The sequence below is a fragment of the Trachurus japonicus genome, chromosome 13, assembly GCF_045865225.1.
Source record: "Trachurus japonicus isolate A0001 chromosome 13, Traja_1.0".
Classification (NCBI taxonomy): Eukaryota; Metazoa; Chordata; class Actinopteri; order Carangiformes; family Carangidae; genus Trachurus; species Trachurus japonicus.
Genome location: NC_140919.1, coordinates 8528494 through 8550970, shown reverse-complemented (window position 1 = coordinate 8550970; position 22477 = coordinate 8528494). Strand labels below are relative to the sequence as shown.

General features: G+C 40.4%; 1 protein-coding gene across 5 annotated transcripts in view; it reads right to left on the bottom strand.

Moving 5' to 3' along the window:
• usp32 (ubiquitin specific peptidase 32) overlaps positions 1-22477 on the bottom strand; it is a 100324-nt gene that overhangs the window by 71149 nt on the left and 6698 nt on the right. For all 5 annotated transcript variants that reach the window (XM_085794757.1, XM_085794759.1, XM_085794758.1 and 2 more), the window contains exon 2: positions 1507-1634. In XM_085794757.1, coding sequence (XP_085650883.1) covers positions 1507-1634 — 128 coding nt within the window. The remainder of the gene's footprint in view (positions 1-1506; positions 1635-22477) is intronic.

The window sequence follows — 22477 nt, the reverse complement described above, 5'->3', positions numbered from 1 at the left end:
TTTCCTAGCCAGCGTTATAAACTGACCACAGACTCTGGATTAAACTGTGACGTGTTAACAGCACTAAAGCCAGAGTTGAAACCGTTTTTAGCAGCTTTACTGCTATGGCTTGGTTACCGCGAAATGGCTTTAGCGATGCTAATTTCAGTCAGCCCGTCTATGTGGTTTTACATTATACGTTAGCATTGAGCTAGTAGCGGACTTTATATGCTTACGCCATTTGCTCGACCAATCAGCAGCTCGCAGTGCTTCGGCTCCTCCCCAAGGGAACCGGTCCTGTGTGCTAGGTACCCCAACCAGAAGCCAAGGCTGAATTCCGATTCTCCCCTTAGCCCTAGCCCTCGGCCCTAACCCTTCGTTTTGCGCGTTCACGTGAAGTGGTAGGGGTGTCCCAATTCTGGTTCAGACGAGGGTTAGGGGGAAGTGGTCTGGCTATCTCGCCCTCGAAACGGAGATTTTTCAGGGGCACACTACGGACCGAGGGCTATGGCAAGTTTCCCAGAATGCATCTTGCGGCAACCGGCAGCTGATTTATTTCTCACTGTAGCGCTGTTATTACGTCATTTTGTTAAGTTTTAATATTTTTTCATGCGAGAAAGTAGCTGTTTAGATCCCCAATGTGCGGCCGGTTTATCCACATGAGGCTGTTTAGACGTTTGCTCCGATGTTTTTCGGAGAAGTGAAGCTCCACGGTGGAGCCTCCACCTGTGGAGCAGATCAGCGGCTCGTCACAGAGACACCACCCCGTCCAGAGAGCTCGTCAGCCGGCCAACCTCCCGACCTCATCAAGGTAGAAAAGACGACCGCTAATTAACTTACCCGCAGGGTTTTAAAGGTTTAACGCCGCGTAATTACATTCTTTTCAGGAGATAAATGCTCGTCTCATTGATGAAATGTAACAATTGTCGCATTAGTTTGTTTGAATTAAAAGTGAAGCTTCATGTGTTTTGGACACAGGAGCAGCACTGCCTGGGGGCTCTGTAGCCGATACAGAAATCACCACATTTACATCAATAAATAAATGTTTTACAATGAACCGATCATTCTTCATTAAATTTTATTTTATTTTATTAAGTTAACGTGGTTCTGAATAGAGGATTTGTGGCAAAAGCTCGTCACGTCTGCTTATGTGAAAGCCAGCAGAGACGACTGATGACGCATGTGATTGTTGAAGTGGTGTCCCAATTCGTAGGGGTTCCCTACTCCTTGTTGCTCCGTTTCAAGGGCAAGGGTAGGGCTAGGGGTAGGGGTAGGGATGAAAAATAGAATCGGAATTGGGCCCAAGGGTTATAAAAAAGGTAACGGGTACCATGGTAACCAGTACGGTTCCATGGTCGTGGAAACACTGAAATGTAAGCGTACCGACCCGTAATGTAGCGCACAGTGGAAACGGGGCTTTAGACTGGTGTGAACGCTGCTTTCAACAGAAACACCGAGGGTCTGAGGAACCACACACACACACACACAGACACACACACACACACACACACACACTGGGAGCGTTACCTCGGCCACTTTGGGGGGGACTCCATCTCCCAGCACCTCCCTGTAGAAGCACTGCTGGGTCATGTAGTAGGACAGACCGCTGGTCCTCTTGAAGGCATCCTTCAGCCGCTTCAGCTCCACATCCGTCACTGTGGAGGGACAGAGGAGATGACATCATCAGCATCAGCATCATCATCATCATCATCATCATCATCATCATCATCAGCATCATCATCATCATCATCATCACCCTTATCTTCCTCCTCTGCTCTGCAATAAACCTGATTCTGAATTTAAACTTAACCAAAACAAACAAGAGACTCAGGATTTTATGTAGAATTTATGATTCTTGGACAAAACAAGGAATTTCAGGCTAAATGTTGAGACTTAGGAAATTATGTTTAATGTTTTAGAACCTCAATTATTATTATTATCATTTAAAGGGATAGTTCACTCAAAATTGAAATTTCACTCATTATCTCATGTGGACTAAGGGCTGGGAGAAGTTTCAGAGTCCTCCGTGCAGCTTCTCTGAGTTACAGGGGGTCTCGGCGTAGCAGTGCATGTCCACCATGCATCCACCCATTCTCCATCCCTCCATCATGTATCAATCCATCCCTCCATCCATCCATCCCTCCCTCCCTTCATCCATCCAGTCAGTCCATTCAGGTTCAGCGTTTCACTCAGTGAAGTTGAACAGGTTCATGTAACGAGTTGTAACCGTGGCGATAAAACCATCAGAGACATAAATCATCATTTAACCACCGAACCGCTGCACCGCTGCTGCTCTGAGCTTCACACCGACTCAACTGAATTAACACGAAACGACACGACGATGATTTATATGTACTGTAAAGATTTAATGTACGGTCTTGTTGACTGGTCTCATTCATGTCATGATTGTAAATGTTTTTAAATGTGGAAATAAACAAAACATAAACAACAACACAAGAGAACAGCTTCTGTTTGGCTCCTTCATCAGGGTTTCATGTTGTTAAATCTGTTCTTGTTATATTTAAAACTCGGTTTCATGTAGTCAGTGTTGAAGGACATGTATGTATTGTACATTTTATAGTGTTGTATGTAATTTTGATGTCTTTCTTCTTACCTTCTTTTTTTCTACTAAAAGCCTAACTAGGGACGGGAGTTGGAAACTAGCATGAGCTATAAAAATCTCTGTCTGCAGAACATCAGTCACATTGACTTGTTTGTAACGAGTGGAAGTGTCACTATGTTAACCTGCATCGTCCCTATCAAATAAACTGAAATAAATTAAACATGACGTGAAGGTTTAAACTGAGCTCAGACTAAAAAAAAAAAACCCCAAAAAAAACCTTCACAGAGACAAAAACAGAGATCATTTGACTGGAGAGGAACCGTGGTGGTGGTGGTGGTGGTGGTGCGTTCACAGACCGTGGGAGAGAAGAGAGAGACGGAGACTTTGCAGATAAGAGCAGAGAGAGGAAGGAGAAGGAGCGAGCGCTGTCAAAATAAAACGACTTATGTAATTACTGAGCTGAGACTGAAACACCTTTATCTCACAGAGAGCATATGACTGTGGTGACACACACACACACAACCACACACACACATTTTAACACACTACTGCAGCAAGGAAGAGGGGGAAGGAGGCTGGTCTGGGATCAGCTGGTGGTCTCAGGTCGTTGAGTCTGATCTGCAGAGACAGTCGAGAGTCTGAAGCCTCAGAGAGTCGAGATACTGAGGATCAACTACGTCTGCGTTACGACAAAAACACTGCAAAAACTCAACATTTTACCAAGAATATTTGTCTTTTTTCTAGTTAAAATGTCATTTCTAGTCAAAACAAATCTCATTATACTAAAAATAAGACTCAAAACATAAAAAGTAGCCTGTTTTTTTATACACTTTTTACTTTTTTCAAGCAGATTTTCACTTGAAATGAGTAGAAAAATCTGATAGTGGAGCAAGTTTCTTATTACAAGCACAGAAACCTGCTTTTACTGGCAGATTTTTCTACTTATTTCAATTGAAAATTAGTTTGAAACAAGTGAAAATGATCTGAAAACAAGTTAATTTTTAGGTGATGAGTCTTATTTTAAGTGGAAAGAGGTTAGTTTTGATTAAAATTGAGACATTTTGACAAGAAATAAGACAAATATTCTTGGAAAGATTTTGAGTTTTTACACTGAATCTGTTTTCTCTGTTATTTTAACTTATTTTAACCAAATACGGTGTTGTTGTGGTTCATAGATTCTGTTCTTCAGTGTAATTCGTGCTGTTTTAGTTTGTTTGCTGAGCCGAAAGCTAATTTTTAAACCCAGGTGGACAATAGAGATTTATTCTTTTCTATTCTCATCACTCGCTCCTCTCTAGAGCCTACAGTACAGTGAGAATGAATATAGCCTATACAGTGGACTCATATAGTGTCCAACAATGCAGCACAGAAAGCAAATATATCCCATAATGCATTTGCTGTTATAGATGCATGATAACTAATGGGTAAAGATAATTATCAGACCATCAGGTAAACATGTAATTATCCAGAACTAGAAGCTCATTATTCTTCCTGACAGTCATGTGGCCATCCCGGCTCAGTTCATGTCGTCCTGTTTTTCTCTCTAAATGCAGAATGAACATGTCAGACAGTGATTAATAATATTAATATTAATACTCTGTGTAAACTACACAGTTAATTAATGGATTCATTCAACCTGTTTTGACGTTTCATTTATTTCGAGGAAGCAGAAACGAGACGTTGAGAAAAGAAGAAACGCCGCTCTGTGGTTTCATGACGGCCTTAACGTACAGTGACTTCCTGGAGCGCTGCCGTTTCCACGGTGACACAGAAGACTTTGCATGTTTCTACACATCCTTACATTACATTACTTTACTTTACATTATATGACACAAGTAAGGAAACCCCTTCAAAGTAAGAGTACATTAATAAAGGTTTAGTCATTGTACGTTCATCTTAGGGCCAGTGGCGTGAATTTTTGGAAATATTGTAGAGAAATTTCTGTAAAAAAAGTGGTACAATTTCTCCAAAAACCTTAAAAACATTTTTGGGTAAACAATTTTCAGGAAAAAAAAAAAAGTAAAAAAAAAAAATTCTAGAAAAAAGTTGTATGATAAAAAAAAAAAGTAAAAAAAAATCTAGAATAAAGTGGTATGATCTAAAAAAAAAAAAAAAAAAAAAAAAAAGGGAAAAATGTATAGAAAAAAGTGGTAAAATTTCTCCAAAAAAAGGTTTTTAAAAAATTGTAGAAAATGTGTTAAAATTTCTATAAAAAATAAAATAAAACAATAATTTCTCCAAAAAAAAAAGTTGTACATTACTTTTTAGTATCAGTGCAGGAAGATCGTTTTATAAAAGATAAATGAAGTGTTAAATAAAGTTTTACAATGTGATGTGATGTCATCAAGTGTTTTCATACAGGCTCACTATTTGGCAAGATTAAAAGGCATTCACTCCGTTCTATCCTTCCTTTCCTTGATTACTAATAATCAATATCTGTATTTATCTTCCCTGAAAAATCATATCAGTCGTTCCCTACCATGGATTGCGTCAAACCGTTGCCTTGCAAAGCATTTTGGGTAGGTGGTGGCGGGCCGCGCAGCCATTTGAGCAGCTGCGGCGCATCTGAAAAGTTGACCGCAACTCAACTTTATGCAAATTGATAAGCGAGGACAATGTCCAATGGAGAGCAAGATGGAGAACAACTCGTTTTATGGTGTTAATCCTCTTTTCTTGCCTCGTCAGTCGACACGCTCGTCTGTGTTCCCGCCTCCCAAAACCAAAAACAGAGCTCGCAGTCGTGTTCTCGCTTTTTACCATGCACTGAGTCCACAACAAATTTCCCCTGTGGGACATTAAAGTTTATTCTATTCTATTCTATTCTATTCTGCCGGCAACAATACGTCGTAAACTGTTCTTTGGTGTGAAACCAGAACCAACCGGATCAGATGGAGACGATGGAGCAGAAACAGGAACATGAAACTCCCTCAGTTATTAACTTTACTCATAAAAGGAACCGTATTGTATGATATAAAAACTCGTCATCATTTATTAATGAACTGCAATAAAACTCCTTTCACCCGTTGGATTAATGAGTAGTGAGCAATAATATGAAATAGTGACTCTCCTCCATCGACGTCTGAAAACTGTTATGACTCGTTTTAACTTGTGAATCTTTACAAACAAACACTATTTGCACGGGATCAGTTTTACCTGGGGACCTCAGGTAATTTGTAATAATTGCGGAGGACGTCTGTGATCTTAATCCCGTGCGATTGCGCCATGTCAGTAAAAATTTCCCCGCAAATGACCAACTAGTATATTTCACCAAAGACCGACATCCTGTGGTAAAACCAAGGGGGCAGTTGTGGGTCTGAGAAGTGAAGCTCACTTCCGCGTTCAACAAACTGCAATCCCCTCTTCTTCCTCTGGGGGCTGGTGTCAGAAAGCAGCATTCCCCATAGACCCCCATGTTAAAATCACTGACTTTACATCCTCAATAAACATGTTAAAAGCCTGGTGTCAGCACGTTTTCTGGTCTCAATCGATAGTTTCTACCCCCGCACACACTCTGAGGGGGGTGAATTTTTTTTTAACTCTACCGTTTTACTGTTATTCATAGGTTGCAGTGACGTCACGTCGAAGGGACCGCCGCCATATTTGTGTCCGATGTGACAGCTCTCCTCATATGACAGCATCAAACCGCAGGATTGAAATGACAGTTTCTTGACAAAATGACAGGGTTTCATACATCCTGTCTGGGTTTATATCTCTATAACAACAGACTAACTCTATATTATCCCACTTATTACACAGTTTATTAATTAATTAATTAATTTGAGACGTAATGTTGATCAAAGTCCTTAGTCCGGTCACTTCTCCGCTGTTTGCTCCTCACCCTCCTCCTGTCGACTCGTGTGTAGTTGTTTTCAACGAGCTTTTGATAATCAATCAGTAGATTGATGAATTATGTAAATGTTACGATGTGCGCATTTATGTCGTCCTGTCTGTCATAAGAGACTACGATACGGGACACGTTTGTGTCACGGACTCGCGGTGGCACAGACACAGCTGGTCACAGCTGTGACACTGCGCTGGCCCGTCCGCTCTGTCCGCTCTGATCGCAGGTTTGGTTCCAGCAGCGGTGAGGGAGGCAGAGAGCCTCCACTCTCCCTCTAACAAGCTACAAGTCATTTTTCTAACATCACAATTAGTCTGAAGCTGGTAAAAATGAAACACAAGGTAAAAACCCTTCATAGTTCTTCTGCCCTGCTCCGCTGATCAGAGCGGCGTCCCTAGCAACGGCCCGTTTTACTTAGCAACGGTCTGTTATACAGAAATAAAAGACCCTAAATGCAGAATCAGTGAGTAATTAATAAGAAAGTAATCAAAATGCAGAATTCAATATATCCATGTTATTAAAAAGTGAATCCCCTCTTTTTGTGAGACTTGTCACAGCCCATGCTGCCACTGACAGACTGCCTGCAGTCAACTATTTATTCCGTCTATAACTTTACGTCTTTTGGGATGGAATAAAACTGCAGTCCGGGGTTTTTTTGGCGACTGCTATCACAGTCAACAGCACAATATAATCCTGGCATCTTTCAAATAACGTCAATTTTCGGTCTCTTTCTGATTTCCTCCTACTACTCCACTTGTTCTGGTAACGTGACGCTGTGATCTGTGCCCAGATCGCCCTGATTCGGACACAAATATGGCGGCGCAGAAACACAGTGACGTCATGTGAATCTAATGAATTAGGTTAAAATTCTGGCCAATCAGGGCGCGGAAACGTTGAGTGACAGGTCCGAGCAGCTCCGTGGACAGCTGCTTCGAGGCCAGTGGGCGGGTTCTCGGCCGGCCAATCCAACATGGCGCTGTTCAGGCCGCCATATTGGAGTCACAAAAACGACTCCCCAAAACCAATGGGGGACGTCACGGACGCTACATCCATTCTTTTTACAGTCTATGGTTTAGACCTAAAATGTTAGGAACATACAGCCCCAAGTTGAATTTGCCCGGAATTGTCCTTTAACTTATTAATTTATGATTTACAAATAAACAATAACTTACTTATGCTGCAATTTTATTTTGTTTATCTTTTCATTTTACTATCCGCTCCTCCTCTTTGACCATATTTGGGCGTTCTGGGAGTGAAGGGGGCGGAGTCAAACTGGCAGCAGTTTAATTTACAGTGTGATATTTACAGCGGCTGAAACAGACAAACTGCTGCTGAGAGTGAAGTGAAACCAGCTGTAAACTAACGATAACGACTCGGTGAGTTAATTAGAGCCACTGGTGGTGGTGGTGCTTTCAGGTGAACAGGAAGTTTGAGAACTGTTCTAATCTAACCCTTTCATAGAGTAGAGAGGTTTAAACCATCAGCAGACACTTTAATTACTGCACACAAAAATCTGCCTCAAACCAAAAAAACCAAAGTTGGGTCACAAGACAGGAAGCACAACAACACACAGTTACACACCACACAACACAACACAACACCACACAACACATACACAACCATGAGGGGCCCTGAACGCAGCACGGAAAACCAAGACATGTTTTCAACAAAAACAGTCGTGGGAGATTAAAAAAAATCCTTCACACACATCGTCGACTTCACAACAACAACAGGAACATCAGGTGATGCGTTCACAGTCGACATTCACACTTACATTTAATTTGACGTGAGAAACCACAACCGCTCTCTCAGCCTGGTGCTACTTCACTGTCTGTGGGAAAAACACACGCTGGCTTTTGTATAAACATGATAATAAAGTGAATCTTCACTTATCTGTTACTATTTGCTTTGTTGATTTTTCCTTTATGAATCCCCAAATGTTTTGTTTTCTTTGCACTTTTATATATTGCATTTAACTTTCACCTGTATTATTTAGGGATGTCACGATCATACATTTTCTTGGTACGATTATTGTCAAAGAAATAATCACGGTATTACGATTATCACGATTATTATACATTAATTCATTTCACAACACTATAAATGTGTAAAATCAAATACAGTCAAAATATAATTACATTACTCATTGTTTACACAAAATATTTCAAGTATCTATTAATATATGACCAATTATTAACCCCCCAGGGGAAGCGTTTGAAATATTCAGGTCATAAATTGTCATCTATACCAAATGTTATGTTTATTTTAATCGTTTTTTGTTTTATTTTGTGTGTTTTTTTAAATACAAATGACACACTAACATTTAAATTCCTACTGATTCAATGCTACGTTAAATAAATGGACCAGTATTGGTGCGTTTACCTTCATTTTGGAGCACATCTGCCAATATGGTTCCGACATGTGACGGTATTTAGGAATCTTTACGATTAAATAATTGTGGCGTTTAATACCGCGATTAATTGTGAAATCAAGTAATCGTGACATCCCTAGTATTATTGTAATTATCCTCTTGGAGAGTTTGTGTCTTCAATTGCTCAATAAAAAATAAAGTGAATCTCTGTGTTTTCAGACCCAACGATTCATCACAAACAAACACATCTGTCCAACTGAGTCTCTGTTCATCCTGTGACCTGTGATTTTACACTAAATTAACCACAAACAGCTGCATTTAAATAACTCCAACATCTCACAGCTTCTCGCACACGTCATATAAAACCACTCTTCTAGTTTATCTGTGTAAAAGTCACATTTCGTGTGTCTGCAGCTTCTCTGGCAGGAAAAAACCTTTGTTAAAGGGATAGTTCAACGTTTTGGCAAATTGGCCCCATTGCCATAATCCCTATAGTCATACTGCAGCAGTAGGTTCGTTACCTTTAATTGTCGGTGCAAGCTGTTTTTAGAACGGCGGAGCAGAGCCGTGAGCTGCTCAGAGCTACGCTACGGAGGCTCATTATGGGATTTCTTGGTTTCCCCTCATCAAACTCATCAAATACACAATCCAACAACTCCGGAGTTGTTTTAGAGGGAAATTCATGCAAAACCGCTGATGCGCGTTGCCTTCAGGGACAGTTTTTCATCAACAGTCTCTGTATTTCCCTCTAAAACAACTCTGTGTGGTAACGTTGTGTTATTATCTCATAGCGTGGTGAATGTGCAGCTCACAACTTGTCCACCAGAGCGTTGTTTGTTGGATTGTGTATTTGATGAGTTTGATGATGAGGGAAACCAAGAAATCCCATAATGAGCCTCCGTAGCGTAGCTCTGAGCAGCTCACGGCTCTGCTCCGCCGTTCTAAAAATAGCTTGCACCGACAATTAAAGGTAACGAACCTACTGCTATGACTATAGGGATTATGGCAATGGGCATCAGCGGTTCTGCATGAATTTACCTCGATACTGAGATTGTAACGGGTAAAACTTTACAGAAATGTTATTAGTAATGCGTTTTTTTATTTATTTCTAACTGTTTTTATCGAGTTTTCAGAAAACTGTAGTGAGAAAAAAAAAGAAAATGTGGAGTAATGCATTATATTATGGTATGTCTATGTCCCAACATAGCCTGTGACAGGAGTTGAGCCCTCGGGGCCACCGTAGTTTGATTGAACAGACTTTACTATGTGTGGTTCAGCTCTCGTTGCTTCTCTTGATAAAAACACACAGACACACAGACAGAGAGCGATCGGTATCAGCCGGTGCAGTTGGTGTCGAGAAGACGACGATCGGAGGGAGAGATCGGGTCGGGGCATCCCCGGTTACCATGACAACGCGTCTTTCTTTCACGAATCTCTCTCTCTGCCATTTGAGGAAGCTGAGAGACTCCGAGTCAGCGACGTATCACACACACACACACACACACAGCTCGACCCTGAGCAGCAGCAGAGACAGACACAGAGAAATACAGTAACTGTACCACACACACACACACACACACACACACACACACACACACACACACACACACACACACACACTGAAACAAAGAGCACGCACCACTCTCTCTCTCTCTCTCTCTCTCTCTCTCTCTTTGTGTATTGTGATGCTGCCTCACAATGGGCGACGCTGCGCTGCATTAACTGCACTGGTCACTGTTCAATTCACACAGAACACAAAGGGCTTGATTTCTGCAACACCAACACACACACACACACACACACACACACACACTGACACACACTGACACACACACACACACAGACACACACACACACACACACACACACAGTCTCCAGACATGGCCTGGGACCATAACATACAGTAGCATCCTCCTCTCCGACCAGCGGCGTCACCATTAACAATTACAAAACCAGTTTTTATATCACAAAGAGAGCAATAAGGATCATCAACAGGGCTGATTATCGAGACTCAACAAACACATTTTTCATAAACCTACAGACCTTTAAATTCAATGATCTTGTGGACGATGAAAACTGCTCAAATGATGTATGAAGTTAATAATAATCTGCTTCCAGACGGTGTCCAGAGGATGTTTCAGACTCCAACCAGTAGAAAGCAAAGGTATGAACAAATGTGAAACAAAGATGTAGCTATATCAATTAAAGGAGTCAATCAATGGAATCATCTAAACTGTGCAACACACTTAACAGATTCAAAAAGTTATTTAAAATAATATTATTAATAAATAAAAAACTGAATTATAAATACTTACAGAAAATGTTAATTTAAGAAGGGTAGGCAAAATAAGCTACACCTTTTCGGTCAAAGTGCATTGTATTGCTTGTTGTGTTTTTGTATCTATACTTTTATATTTGTCTATTGTACTTGTTTTTACAAGACCGAAATAAACACACTGAACTAAACTAAACTAAACTAAACTAATCGCGGTATCAAACCCCACAATTAACAGATCGTAACGCTTCCTGAACACCGTCACTTTCCACAAAAGAGGTTTATGTCTGAACCGTGTTGGTGGATGTGTGCAACAGTGAAGGTGAACTCACAGATACTGGTAAATACCATTTACCAAACGTAACATTGAACTGGGAGTTTAAATGTCAGCATGTCGTTTGTAATTTAAGAAAAACTAGCGCTGCCCCCGACCAGAGATTTTCTTGGTCGACCAGTAGTCGTCATTTATGGCGATTAGTCGACTAATCGACGCTGGCTTTCTTTTTCCTTTTTTTTGTTTGGTTTTACAGTTATTACAGGCAGTATGCCTTTCATATACAGTTCAGTCATATTGATTTTGACTTAATTCTGACAAGACACGGCTCCAAATGTCTGTTTTTTTTTTCCTACTGTACAACCAACCGACCAATGACATTTTGGTCAGCTAATGATTTTTGGTCGACCAGTGCTTGGTCAACTATTTGAGGGCAGCACTAAGAAAAACGATTAGAACAAACTTTAACATTTGGTTTATGACTTGAATATTTCAGACATTTCCCCTGGGGGTTTAATAATTGGTCCTATATTAATAGATACTTAAAATATTTTGTGTAGGCCTATTTAAGTAGTAGCCAAAGTGTATTTGTCTATATTTGATTTTACACACTCATAGTGCTGTGAAATTAATAAATGCTGAATAATTTTAACACCATAATTATTTCTCTGACAATAATTGTACTAAGAAAATAATTGTGACATCCCTCTCTCTGACTGTATACACTCTACACACACACACACTCAGACACACACACACACACACACACTCCCAGCAGCTCCTCGGTGTAGAACCACCTCTCTAAATCAACACGGCAGCCGAGCAGCGAGCGCCGCGGCCTCCGCTGTGACTCTGGATTTGTCGCTGTCCAATGAAATGAGCCGATGGCCGACGCTGCTATCAGCAAGAACCACTGCACACACACACACAGACACACACACAGACACACACACAGACACACACACACCCTGGCAGGGCAGCGGCTGCAGAGTTTTCTGGAGCAACAACAACATGCAAATCCAGATCTGACATGATGAGCTCCGTGACCTTTGAGTCGACACAGAAACACACAAACACCTGCAGCCTGTTGCTGAAACGCTGCTGAGCTTCACCTGGCTGTGACCATGTGACCACGTGACCACGTAACCACGGCGCCGGGCACCTACAACCACATATATATGTCTATTCCTTGTGTTTTTCCTCTCTTCTGCGATTATTTTCATTAACAATTAATCTGTCAGTTATTTAAAGGTGTAACAGAAATGGCCGTTTGTCGCGCCGAGTTGTCACGAGCTGCAACACGAGTTTACCCGAGTAAGGAAAATGAATTTGATTGGTCGTTATCGAGCGGGCGGGACATTCGGTGTGTGTGTGTGTGTGTGTGTCTCAGACGTTTGATTGACGGATGACGGATCCAATATCAGTGGCTGGTGAATCGTACAGGCTGATGTATAATCCGTGCACCTGCATTATCCAATGCGAAAAAATACACACTTTCATCCCGGATTTACTCAAAAATAGAATTTTGCACAAAGTTTGGCCTACATCGTCTGATAGATGAGTTATTACACTAATTTTATGACCCAGAGTGGGCTTAAATTCAATTTTCTTTTCTGTACACCTTTAAACAATTAACTCATTAGTTGTTTGGTCAATAAAATGTTGAAAAATGTTGAAAAACATCAATCAGCGTTTTTCAAACCACCAAACAACGTCCTCAAATGTCTTGTTTTGTCCACAAACCAAAGAGAGACTCAGTTTATTGTCATAAAGGAACAAAGAAACCAGAAATATTCACATTTAAGAAGCTGGAATCAGAGAATTTGGACTTTTTTTCTTTAAAGAACTACTCAAACCGATTATTAGATTATCAAAATAGTTGACGATTAATTTAATAATTGATTTTTGTGCGATTAATCGATTAATTGTTGCAGCTCAAGTCTATTAATTTCTAACCAACTCGTTGTAGGTTTTTGCTCATAGTCACGTGTGTAATTATTGTTTTCATAAATGAACGTCATATGAAAACAATAACTAGTGAGAAAAATACAGTTGCGTAAAAACCACGAAATGGAAACATTGTATTAACAGCTGGACCCACAGGCCACAGCGGTCTGTAGTAGAGATGCAACAACTAATCGATTAATGGAACAATAATCGATTAATAAATGAATCGTCAACTATTAATTTAGTTTTTTTAAGAGGAAAAAGTCCAAATTCTCTGATTTCAGCTTCTAAAATGTGAATATTTCTGGTTTCTTTGTTCCTTTATGACAATGAACTGAGTAAATTAAATATCTCTAAATGAATCAATATCTAATCGGGACCTTGTCAATCGGAATCAAATCAATCCAGTAAATCAATACCAGCCCTATCAGCAACTCTACTGATGACTGAATGATACTGTTTTTGTCAGCTGCTGAGACAAATACCAGGTCGCCATGGTAACGGCCTAACATCATTAAAAAAAAAAAGAAGTCCTCATCCACAGATCAACAATGAGGTTTGTGACCAACTCTGAGCTCAGTTGATTGATCCAGATATTATTATCCATCTCACTGAAAGGAAGCTGGTGACACAACAACAGACAGACAGACAGACCATAATAGAAACAACACACCTCCTGGAGCCATGGAGACGCCTCCGCCTCCGCCTCCTCCTACAAACCCATCAGCTAGAACCTGAGTGACATTATTAAACCGTCCATTTACAACTAATGAGAGGTGACGTGGGTGTGTTGTTTCTTGGTACCTGAACGCACCACCGTGTGTTATCTGGGCAAACAGCAGCGTGACGCCATAAAACTCTTATCGAAGCTCCAACAAAGGACTTCTAATGAGGTTTTAATATTTACCAGCTGCTAATGCTTCACCTTGTCAACCTGTGTGTGTCCTGGAGACGCCTGTTGTGATGGGAGCTGCTTGTAATATATATTATAATACTAGAGAATGCATTTCCTGAAGGAAATACGGGGGAATGCTGAAAGCTGGAAGCTGAACTTATAATATATAATACTAGAGAATGCATTTCCTGAAGGAAATACGGGGGAATGCTGAAAGCTGGAAGCTGAACTTATAATATATAATACTAGAGAACACATTTCCTGAAGGAAATACAGGTGAATGCTGAAAGCTGGAAGCTGAACTTATAATATATAATACTAGAGAATGCATTTCCTGAAGGAAATAGGGGGGAATGTTGAAAGCTCAAAGCTGAACTTATAATATATAATACTAGAGAATGCATTTCTTGAAAGAAATAGGGGGGAATGCTGAAAGCTGGAAGCTGAACTTATAATATATAATACTAGAGAATGCATTTCCTGAAGGAAATAGGGGTGAATGCTGAAAGCTTGAAGCTGAACTTATAATATATAATACTAGAGAATGCATTTCCTGAAGGAAATACGTGTGAATGCTGAAAGCTGGAAGCTGAACTTATAATATATAATAGTAGAGAATGCATTTCCTGAAGGAAATACGGGTGAATGCTGAAAGCTTGAAGCTGAACTTATAATATATAATACTAGGGAATGAATTTCCTGAAGGAAATACGGGTGAATGCTGAAAGCTGGAAGCTGAACTTATAATATATAATACTAGAGAACACATTTCCTGAAGGAAATACAGGTGAATGCTGAAAGCTGGAAGCTGAACTTATAATATATAATACTAGAGAATGCATTTCCTGAAGGAAATAGGGGGGAATGTTGAAAGCTCAAAGCTGAACTTATAATATATAATACTAGAGAATGCATTTCTTGAAAGAAATAGGGGGGAATGCTGAAAGCTGGAAGCTGAACTTATAATATATAATACTAGAGAATGCATTTCCTGAAGGAAATAGGGGTGAATGCTGAAAGCTTGAAGCTGAACTTATAATATATAATACTAGAGAATGCATTTCCTGAAGGAAATACGTGTGAATGCTGAAAGCTGGAAGCTGAACTTATAATATATAATAGTAGAGAATGCATTTCCTGAAGGAAATACGGGTGAATGCTGAAAGCTTGAAGCTGAACTTATAATATATAATACTAGGGAATGAATTTCCTGAAGGAAATACGGGTGAATGCTGAAAGCTGGAAGCTGAATGAGCTGAATAAGTAGAGTTTTGTTTAGAGCCGTAGCGTATTCTATATTATAGCTATAGACACATACTATGGCTCGTTTGAAAGGTGAAACTTTCTGCTTCCATTGGGGACGAACCGTTTATTTCTACCTGCCTCCGTTCCTGAGACATCCCAAGATAAACAGTGGCCATCAAGTTTCCATCAAAATCCCTGCTTGTTTTCTAGAAATGGAGATACAGCGTCAACCATCAAAAGCCGAATTATGATAAAATGTCCATATCGTGAGTTTTCATGAGTTTTGAGTTTTTACTTTACTTTATTTGTTTATTTGGATGGGACAGTGCACATTAATGGACATAAAAACATGTAAATGTGCCGGATTGTAACAAAAGTGCTTATTTCCATCCGGAGATTTTGATCGTCATCTATTTCAGTTCTGTTCATCATAGAGTTCTCAAATTCACACATGAGGTGTGTTAGAGTGTCTATTTTCATAATTTAAAAAGAAATCAAAAAACCTAAAATTACATCTTTGGCATTCAATGAGATATTAATAATAATAATAATAAAAAGAAAAACTTTAAATACAACTACAGAGCAAAAGAAAAGTATTTACGCCTTAGTATTATCCTGGTTGTAGGTTGGTGAGAGACTGGCCTCAGGTTTAATTTAGTATCTGAACAATATATGATTGTATTTCACGTAAATTTAAGTGTGTGGGCATACCCTCTCTTTTTTCTGGGACATTTTTTATTGTCCTGCACCTCAAGACAGCCTGATGTGCGTATAAAAACCCTTAGGCTACTTTTCCTGTATTTCACGTAAACCCACGAACCTGTTGTCCCAAATTTTGACCGTTTACCCTCCCTCAACCCAGATCTAATGCACTGAAAAGAACTGTATCATACAGAGCAACTGGAATACACTTCTAGATTATCCAATAATAAATTGTGATGACTTTCTTTCTTTCTTTCTTTCTTTCTTGTTAACTGTTGAATTCAAAGTGTAATTTCTTTGTTTGTTCATCTCACAGAGGAACAGGAAGAGTAGTCGTCACCGCAGTGTGACAACTAATTGGGATCCATTTAACATTTAACAATAAAGAAGTATTTATCTTTCCTGGAACAGGAGCGTCACCGCATGTGATCAACCTCATGGTGACTAAAATAAACGCCACTTCAGCTTCGACCTCATTAACTTCTCACACACACACACACACACACACACACACACACACACACACAGGACTTCGACTTCGGTTCAGGTTCAGAGAAAAAAAAAAAGTCCTTCCTCAAACATTTGACCTCTGTTGTCACGGTTACTGTCATACCGTCGTCTTAATTAACCTTTCCAGCGAACAGGAAGTGTCCTGGTTTGTCTGTGTGATGTCACTGCTTTGTTTTCTTTTTTTTTGTTTGGAGAAATAAATACAAAGTGAATTTCCTATACAGGTGCGTGCGTGTCGGTGTGTGTGTGTCAGAAGGTCGACATGTTACATCATGTTAAACTGACACACTGACACACACACTAACACACACACAGCCTGGTTGCCGTGCAGCCAACACCAGCACTAATGGCTTCAGACTGTGTGTTATTGATCTATAGAAGCAGGAAGTCTCCGACCGACACGATGGAGCAACTCATCCTTCAACCAACTGAGCATTTCACAACTTCACCAAATCACTGACGGGCTGTTGAAATTTAAAAAAAACAAAACATTAGAGTTCACGTCTGTTTGCAGCTTTTTCTTATTCATCTGTAGAAAAAAAATATATATATATATATATATGAAAAATCAAAAAACAAAAAGGAAAAGAATCATTATCATCGTCCCGACACAGAAAGTGACCGTCTTCTTGAGACTTAAAGGACAATTCCGGGAAAATTCAACTCAGGGCTGTATTTTCCTAACATTTTAGGTGTAAAAGAAGGGAAAAAGAAGGATTTTCAGTTTGATTGCTCCTGTTTTGCGGTAGTTGTGTCTGTCCCCGCATCGCCACGGCAGCGATGGATGGGAGCGGATTGAAGTTCTGCTGCTTAGGCTGTTTCCATCCCTCAAAGCTGCAATAAAAGGTTAAAAAATGTTGGAAAATATCAATCGGTGTTTCCCAAACCACCGGACGACGTCCTCAAATGTCTTGCTTTGTCCAGAGACTCAGTTTATTGTCATAAAGGAACAAAGAAACCAGAAATATTCACATTTAAGAAGCTGGAATCAGAGAATTTTGACTTTTTTTCTTTAAAAAACTACTGAAACTGATTATTAGATTATCAAAATAGTTGACAATTGATCTAATAATCGGTTATTGTGTGGTTAATCGATTAATTGTTGCAGCTCTACCAACTCATTTCAGGTTTTGCAAGCCGACATGTTTGTAAAACTAGATCTAATTCAAAGTCTGGAGGAGTCGAGACCCAAGTTGACGCTCGGTGTGTTCAGGTGCAGTCGGAAGCTCCCGTTTGTGTCATAAACACAGGAATATCAACTCTGGACTAGCTTCAAGTAAATAAACTTCTGGCTGCATGTTTGAGTCTCCATCTGACGCTGTCTGTGGCTTTGAGGGATGGAAACAGCCTAAGCAGCAGAACTTCAATCCGCTCCCATTCATCGCTGCCGTGGCGATGCGGGGACAGACACAACTACCGTAAAACAGGAGCAGTTAAACTGAAAATCTTCAGATTGCTTCTTTTGTGTGTTATTGTCTTACAAATGTATATTTATTAATGTGTACCGAATGTGTCTTTGGTATTTTACCTCATTGTTGCTCTTTGTTAAGGTTGCCCTTTATCATCAGGCAGAGGGACTGGCGATGAAAACTAGCTTTTTTAGCTAACTCGGGTGCATTTACATTTGTTTTGTTTTTTACAATGTTTTATTAATGTACATTGTCCCTTGTTAAATAAATGAAACTGAAACTGAATTTTAGACCTAAAATGTTAGGAAAATAGGACGAATCGCCTTGTTGTTTACAACTAGGTACTTCCGGGTAGAAAACCAGCATGAGAACAATAGTGACGGACGAGAGTTTCGCTATATATATCTACTTTTTCATGTCACTATATCGCCGTTTAGACTAATCTGATGTTTGTAAAGTTTATAAAACCAATGATTGGACAAACATTACTATTTACGTGTGCACATTTTTGTAATTAGTCATGGTTATCATAGATTAGCCGGGCTAACGGTTAGCTACCTGTTTAACTTTAATAACTCAGTGACTCAATAAACGCTCCATGAAAAAATATTTTCTCCAGCGGATATCTGAGTTCCAACATGACTGAGCTAACTGGAGTAGTTTCATGTGGTGTCCCACAACGGGAGGGTTTTAACAGCTGACGTCCTGCTGTTAGCTTAGCTACCGCCGTTAGCTTAGCTACCGCCATTAGCTGTCCCTGTCAGCTGAGCCACTGATGCTTTCTAGACACCGCGATTCCCCCAAACTGAATAAATACAACACTTAGCAACACAAAACACACACACAGAAATAGTGATGTTTCTTCAATCATTTCAGATTTGTCTAAACGGTGATAGGGCGTGAAAAATATGATATATAGCTAAACTCTCGTTCGTTACTATTGATCTCATTCAAATTACGTGCTGGTTTTCTACCCGGAAGTAGAATGTAAACAACAAGGAGATTCGGTCTATACAGTCCCGAGTTGAATTGTCCTTTAAAATCCCATGATGAGCAGAAGTGTCTGATTAACGCGACTCCCATGAACGCAGCACAGTGTCAGCAGCAGAGACGATGGGGAACACACCTGAGAAGCTGCAGCCTTTTTCTGTCTGTTAGTTTGTTAGTTAGTTAGTTAGTTAGTGTGATGTGCAGCAGCAGCAGCAGGAGGGAAAGAAAAGCTGCTGTCTGTCTGAACAACTTTCAACTTTCAACTTTCTGCAGGTCATCATTTATTTCTCATCAAAACCGATCCGAGCGAGGGAGCGTTCAGGGAGGAAAGTGGACGATTTGGCAGAAACTCAGCGAGAAGCAGCAGCGTGAAAGATCAAGAGGCTGTTGGACCGTTTTGTTGTTTTGTGCTTCGGAAATAATAATAAGTGAGAGAATTTTAAAAAATCTGTCCTCATTATAATAATAATAACAGCAACAACAACAGGGATCCAAATGCAGAGAGGAAGTTAGGACGCGAGCTGAATGTTGAACAGTTTGCAGTCAAACTTATGTTAATCTGTGTCACTCCAACTCTTTAAAACTAAAAACCCTCCAACCCCCCGAGTTTCCACATAATCCGCCTGGAAAGTTTAACCCACCGAGATCACGGGAGAGCTACGAGCTAACGTGATAACAGCCGTGTTTAAGCCGCTGCTCTGCACTAGGGATTTAGGTTTTTACCCCGATACCGAAGCAGCCAGATCGGTGCTTTAGAAACGGTGCCGGTGGTTAAACGGCGCCCGAACCGAACCGAACCGAACCGGCGCTTAAAGATGGAAAACATATGAACTTTGTCCAAAAACGCTGCCTTTTCATTTTTAAGGCATTTTGTGACGTGCAAGTTGAACAGAATATTAATTTAACCCTCCTGTTGTCCTTCTGGGTCAAATTGACCAAATCTGTTTCCTTCCAATATCCTTCCTTCCTTTCTTCCTTCCTTCCCTCCCTTCATCCTCACTTCTTCTTCCTTCCTCTTTTGATCCAATTGACCTGATCTGTTCCCTATCCCTCCATCTTTCTTTCCTTCCCTTTTCCCTTCCTTCTTTCTTCCCATCTTTCTTCCTTCTTCTTCCTTCCTTGAACAAATCTGTTCCCTCCCTCCATCTTTCTTTACTTCCCTTTTCCCTTCCTTCTTTCCACAATCCTTTTTCCCATCCTACTTCCTTCCTTTCCTTCGTCCTTACTTCTTCATTTCATTTTTGACCCAATTAACCCAATCTGTTCCCTCCCTCCTTCTATCTTTCCTTCCTTTTTCCCTTCCTTCTTTCCTCCCATCTTTCCCTTTATCCTTCCTTCCTTACTTCTTTCCCTTCGTCCTTCCTTCCTTCCTTTCTTCCTTGACCCAGGAGGACAACAGGAGGGTTAAATAAAAATACAACTGAGACTAAGGAAAAAAATAACCAATATAAAACAGAATTAACAACAAACTGTCATAATTATCAACACCAGCAGCTTGTTTCACTGTCGATCAGTTTTTTTTCTTGCCGATGTTATAAAGCACATACACACACACACGCTACAGCTGCAGCGCCACATCCATTGTTTCTCTGATTGCACCAGAGCAAAGGAAGGGACAGGTAGCGGTGCAACGGCATACAAGTGGTCCGCGGATCAGTTGATGAAAAAAAAAAGTTGTGCGTGTACTGTGGTAACACTGGGCGCACCGCCGCAGCCGAATAAAGAGGCAATTAAAACAAAAAAAAAAACAGCTGGTATTGGCAGCTCTATGCCGCAGCCGCACACAACAAAAACCGATGTGACGACACGTGTAGCGCGCTTACGGGGCGCTACTACGTCCAATTAAAAATTCAAGGGCACCGAAATGAAGAAGCGAAATCTGCGTTGCTTTTTGGTCTGGTTACTAACGTTTACATCAGCATCGGTACCCATCGCTACTCTGCACATTCAGGAACAGTAAATCATTCATACCACATCATCGCAATAGAGAGCGGAAGTGGAAGCAGGAAGTAACGTCGCCATGGGACCTCAATACGGAAAAAGTCTCCATGTAAGTGAACGGGAGTCAAAATTTATTATGTCATGAGAAAAATATCTCACATCTCAACAAACTGCTGATTTCTCTTCATGAAACATGGTGTTTTAAACAGGTAGAGGTCATATTTTTAATCTCATGGCACAATTCAATCGGATCACGAAATAAAACTTTGACTCCCGTTCACTCACATGGAGACTTTTTCCGTATTGAGGTCCCATGGCGACGTTACTTCCTGCTTCTGCTTCGGCTCTCTATACAGCTGTACAACACCTCCGTCTGATTCACCCATACACACCCTATACCTGCACCTTTTACCCACATATTTACTGTGTTTTCATACATGATATGTTTTATGTATCTTTGTGTTTTCTTGTCGTTGTGCCATGTATCTATCTGTAAAGACGGACGTGTATCGTCCTGTTAGCTTCAGGAGCCTCCGATTGATTGACGACTCGTGGTTTGTGCCGCGACTGAAACTAATATTGATAAAGTGGTGGTTTATTTTACAATCAGAAGTTCCATTGTGTTATATATTTTGGATTGGATTGATGGTGAGATCTGACTTCTGTGACTTTTTAAAACCGAGTAAAGCACTAATGACACAACACAATGAATCACAAACCCTGCACGCCGTCGCAGCCGCCTGCAGGCTTTAACTGTATCTCTGATAACCACAGCGTCTACGGCCGACCGGAAAATGCACCGACATGCAACATGCAAACAACCGGCTGCTCATGTTTCCACAGCAAACATCACACTGAGAAGCTTTTGTGGCGTCGGAGGACAAATCCAAATCCAAATCCACGGCCCGGTGAGGATGCAAAGCAGCGACCAGCTGACTGTTAGTCTGCGTCACTGAGCTGCCATGTGGACAACCACTGGGACGGATACTTCAGGTGCTCTCTGGGAAAATATACATATATATAAATAAGAAAACTGTGAGGCAGGGAGAAGGGAGGAAGTTGTTTAAAGGAAAAACACGCAAATGCAAAAAGGCCACGCTCAAGTTTTCTGTGTTGGGACAATTTCAATATATACATAAATGAGAAAAACTGTGAATGAAGAAAAGGTTTTTATGGATATTTGATTCGTTCTTATGTTTTTTGTTCTCCTTTAGTTATAGTTAATCAATATTGTCATCTTTACAATTCCTCTGTTTGTTTTCTGTAAAACACAGAAACACTAAAGTTTAAAGGTCCAGATTAGGGCTGCAACTACCGATGGTTTTCATTATCGATTAATCTGTAGATTATTTAGTAGTTAGTTGTTTGGTCGATAAAATGTTAAAAAATGTTGACCTACGGTCACGCTGCCACTCAACGTAAAAAATGGCGATGCAACATGGCCGCCTCGGTTCGGTGCGTCGCCCACTTCTGTATTTGTAACGACTTGTAACAACTCATTCTAAGGAACCAGAAAGCTTTCATTTGGATGCAGC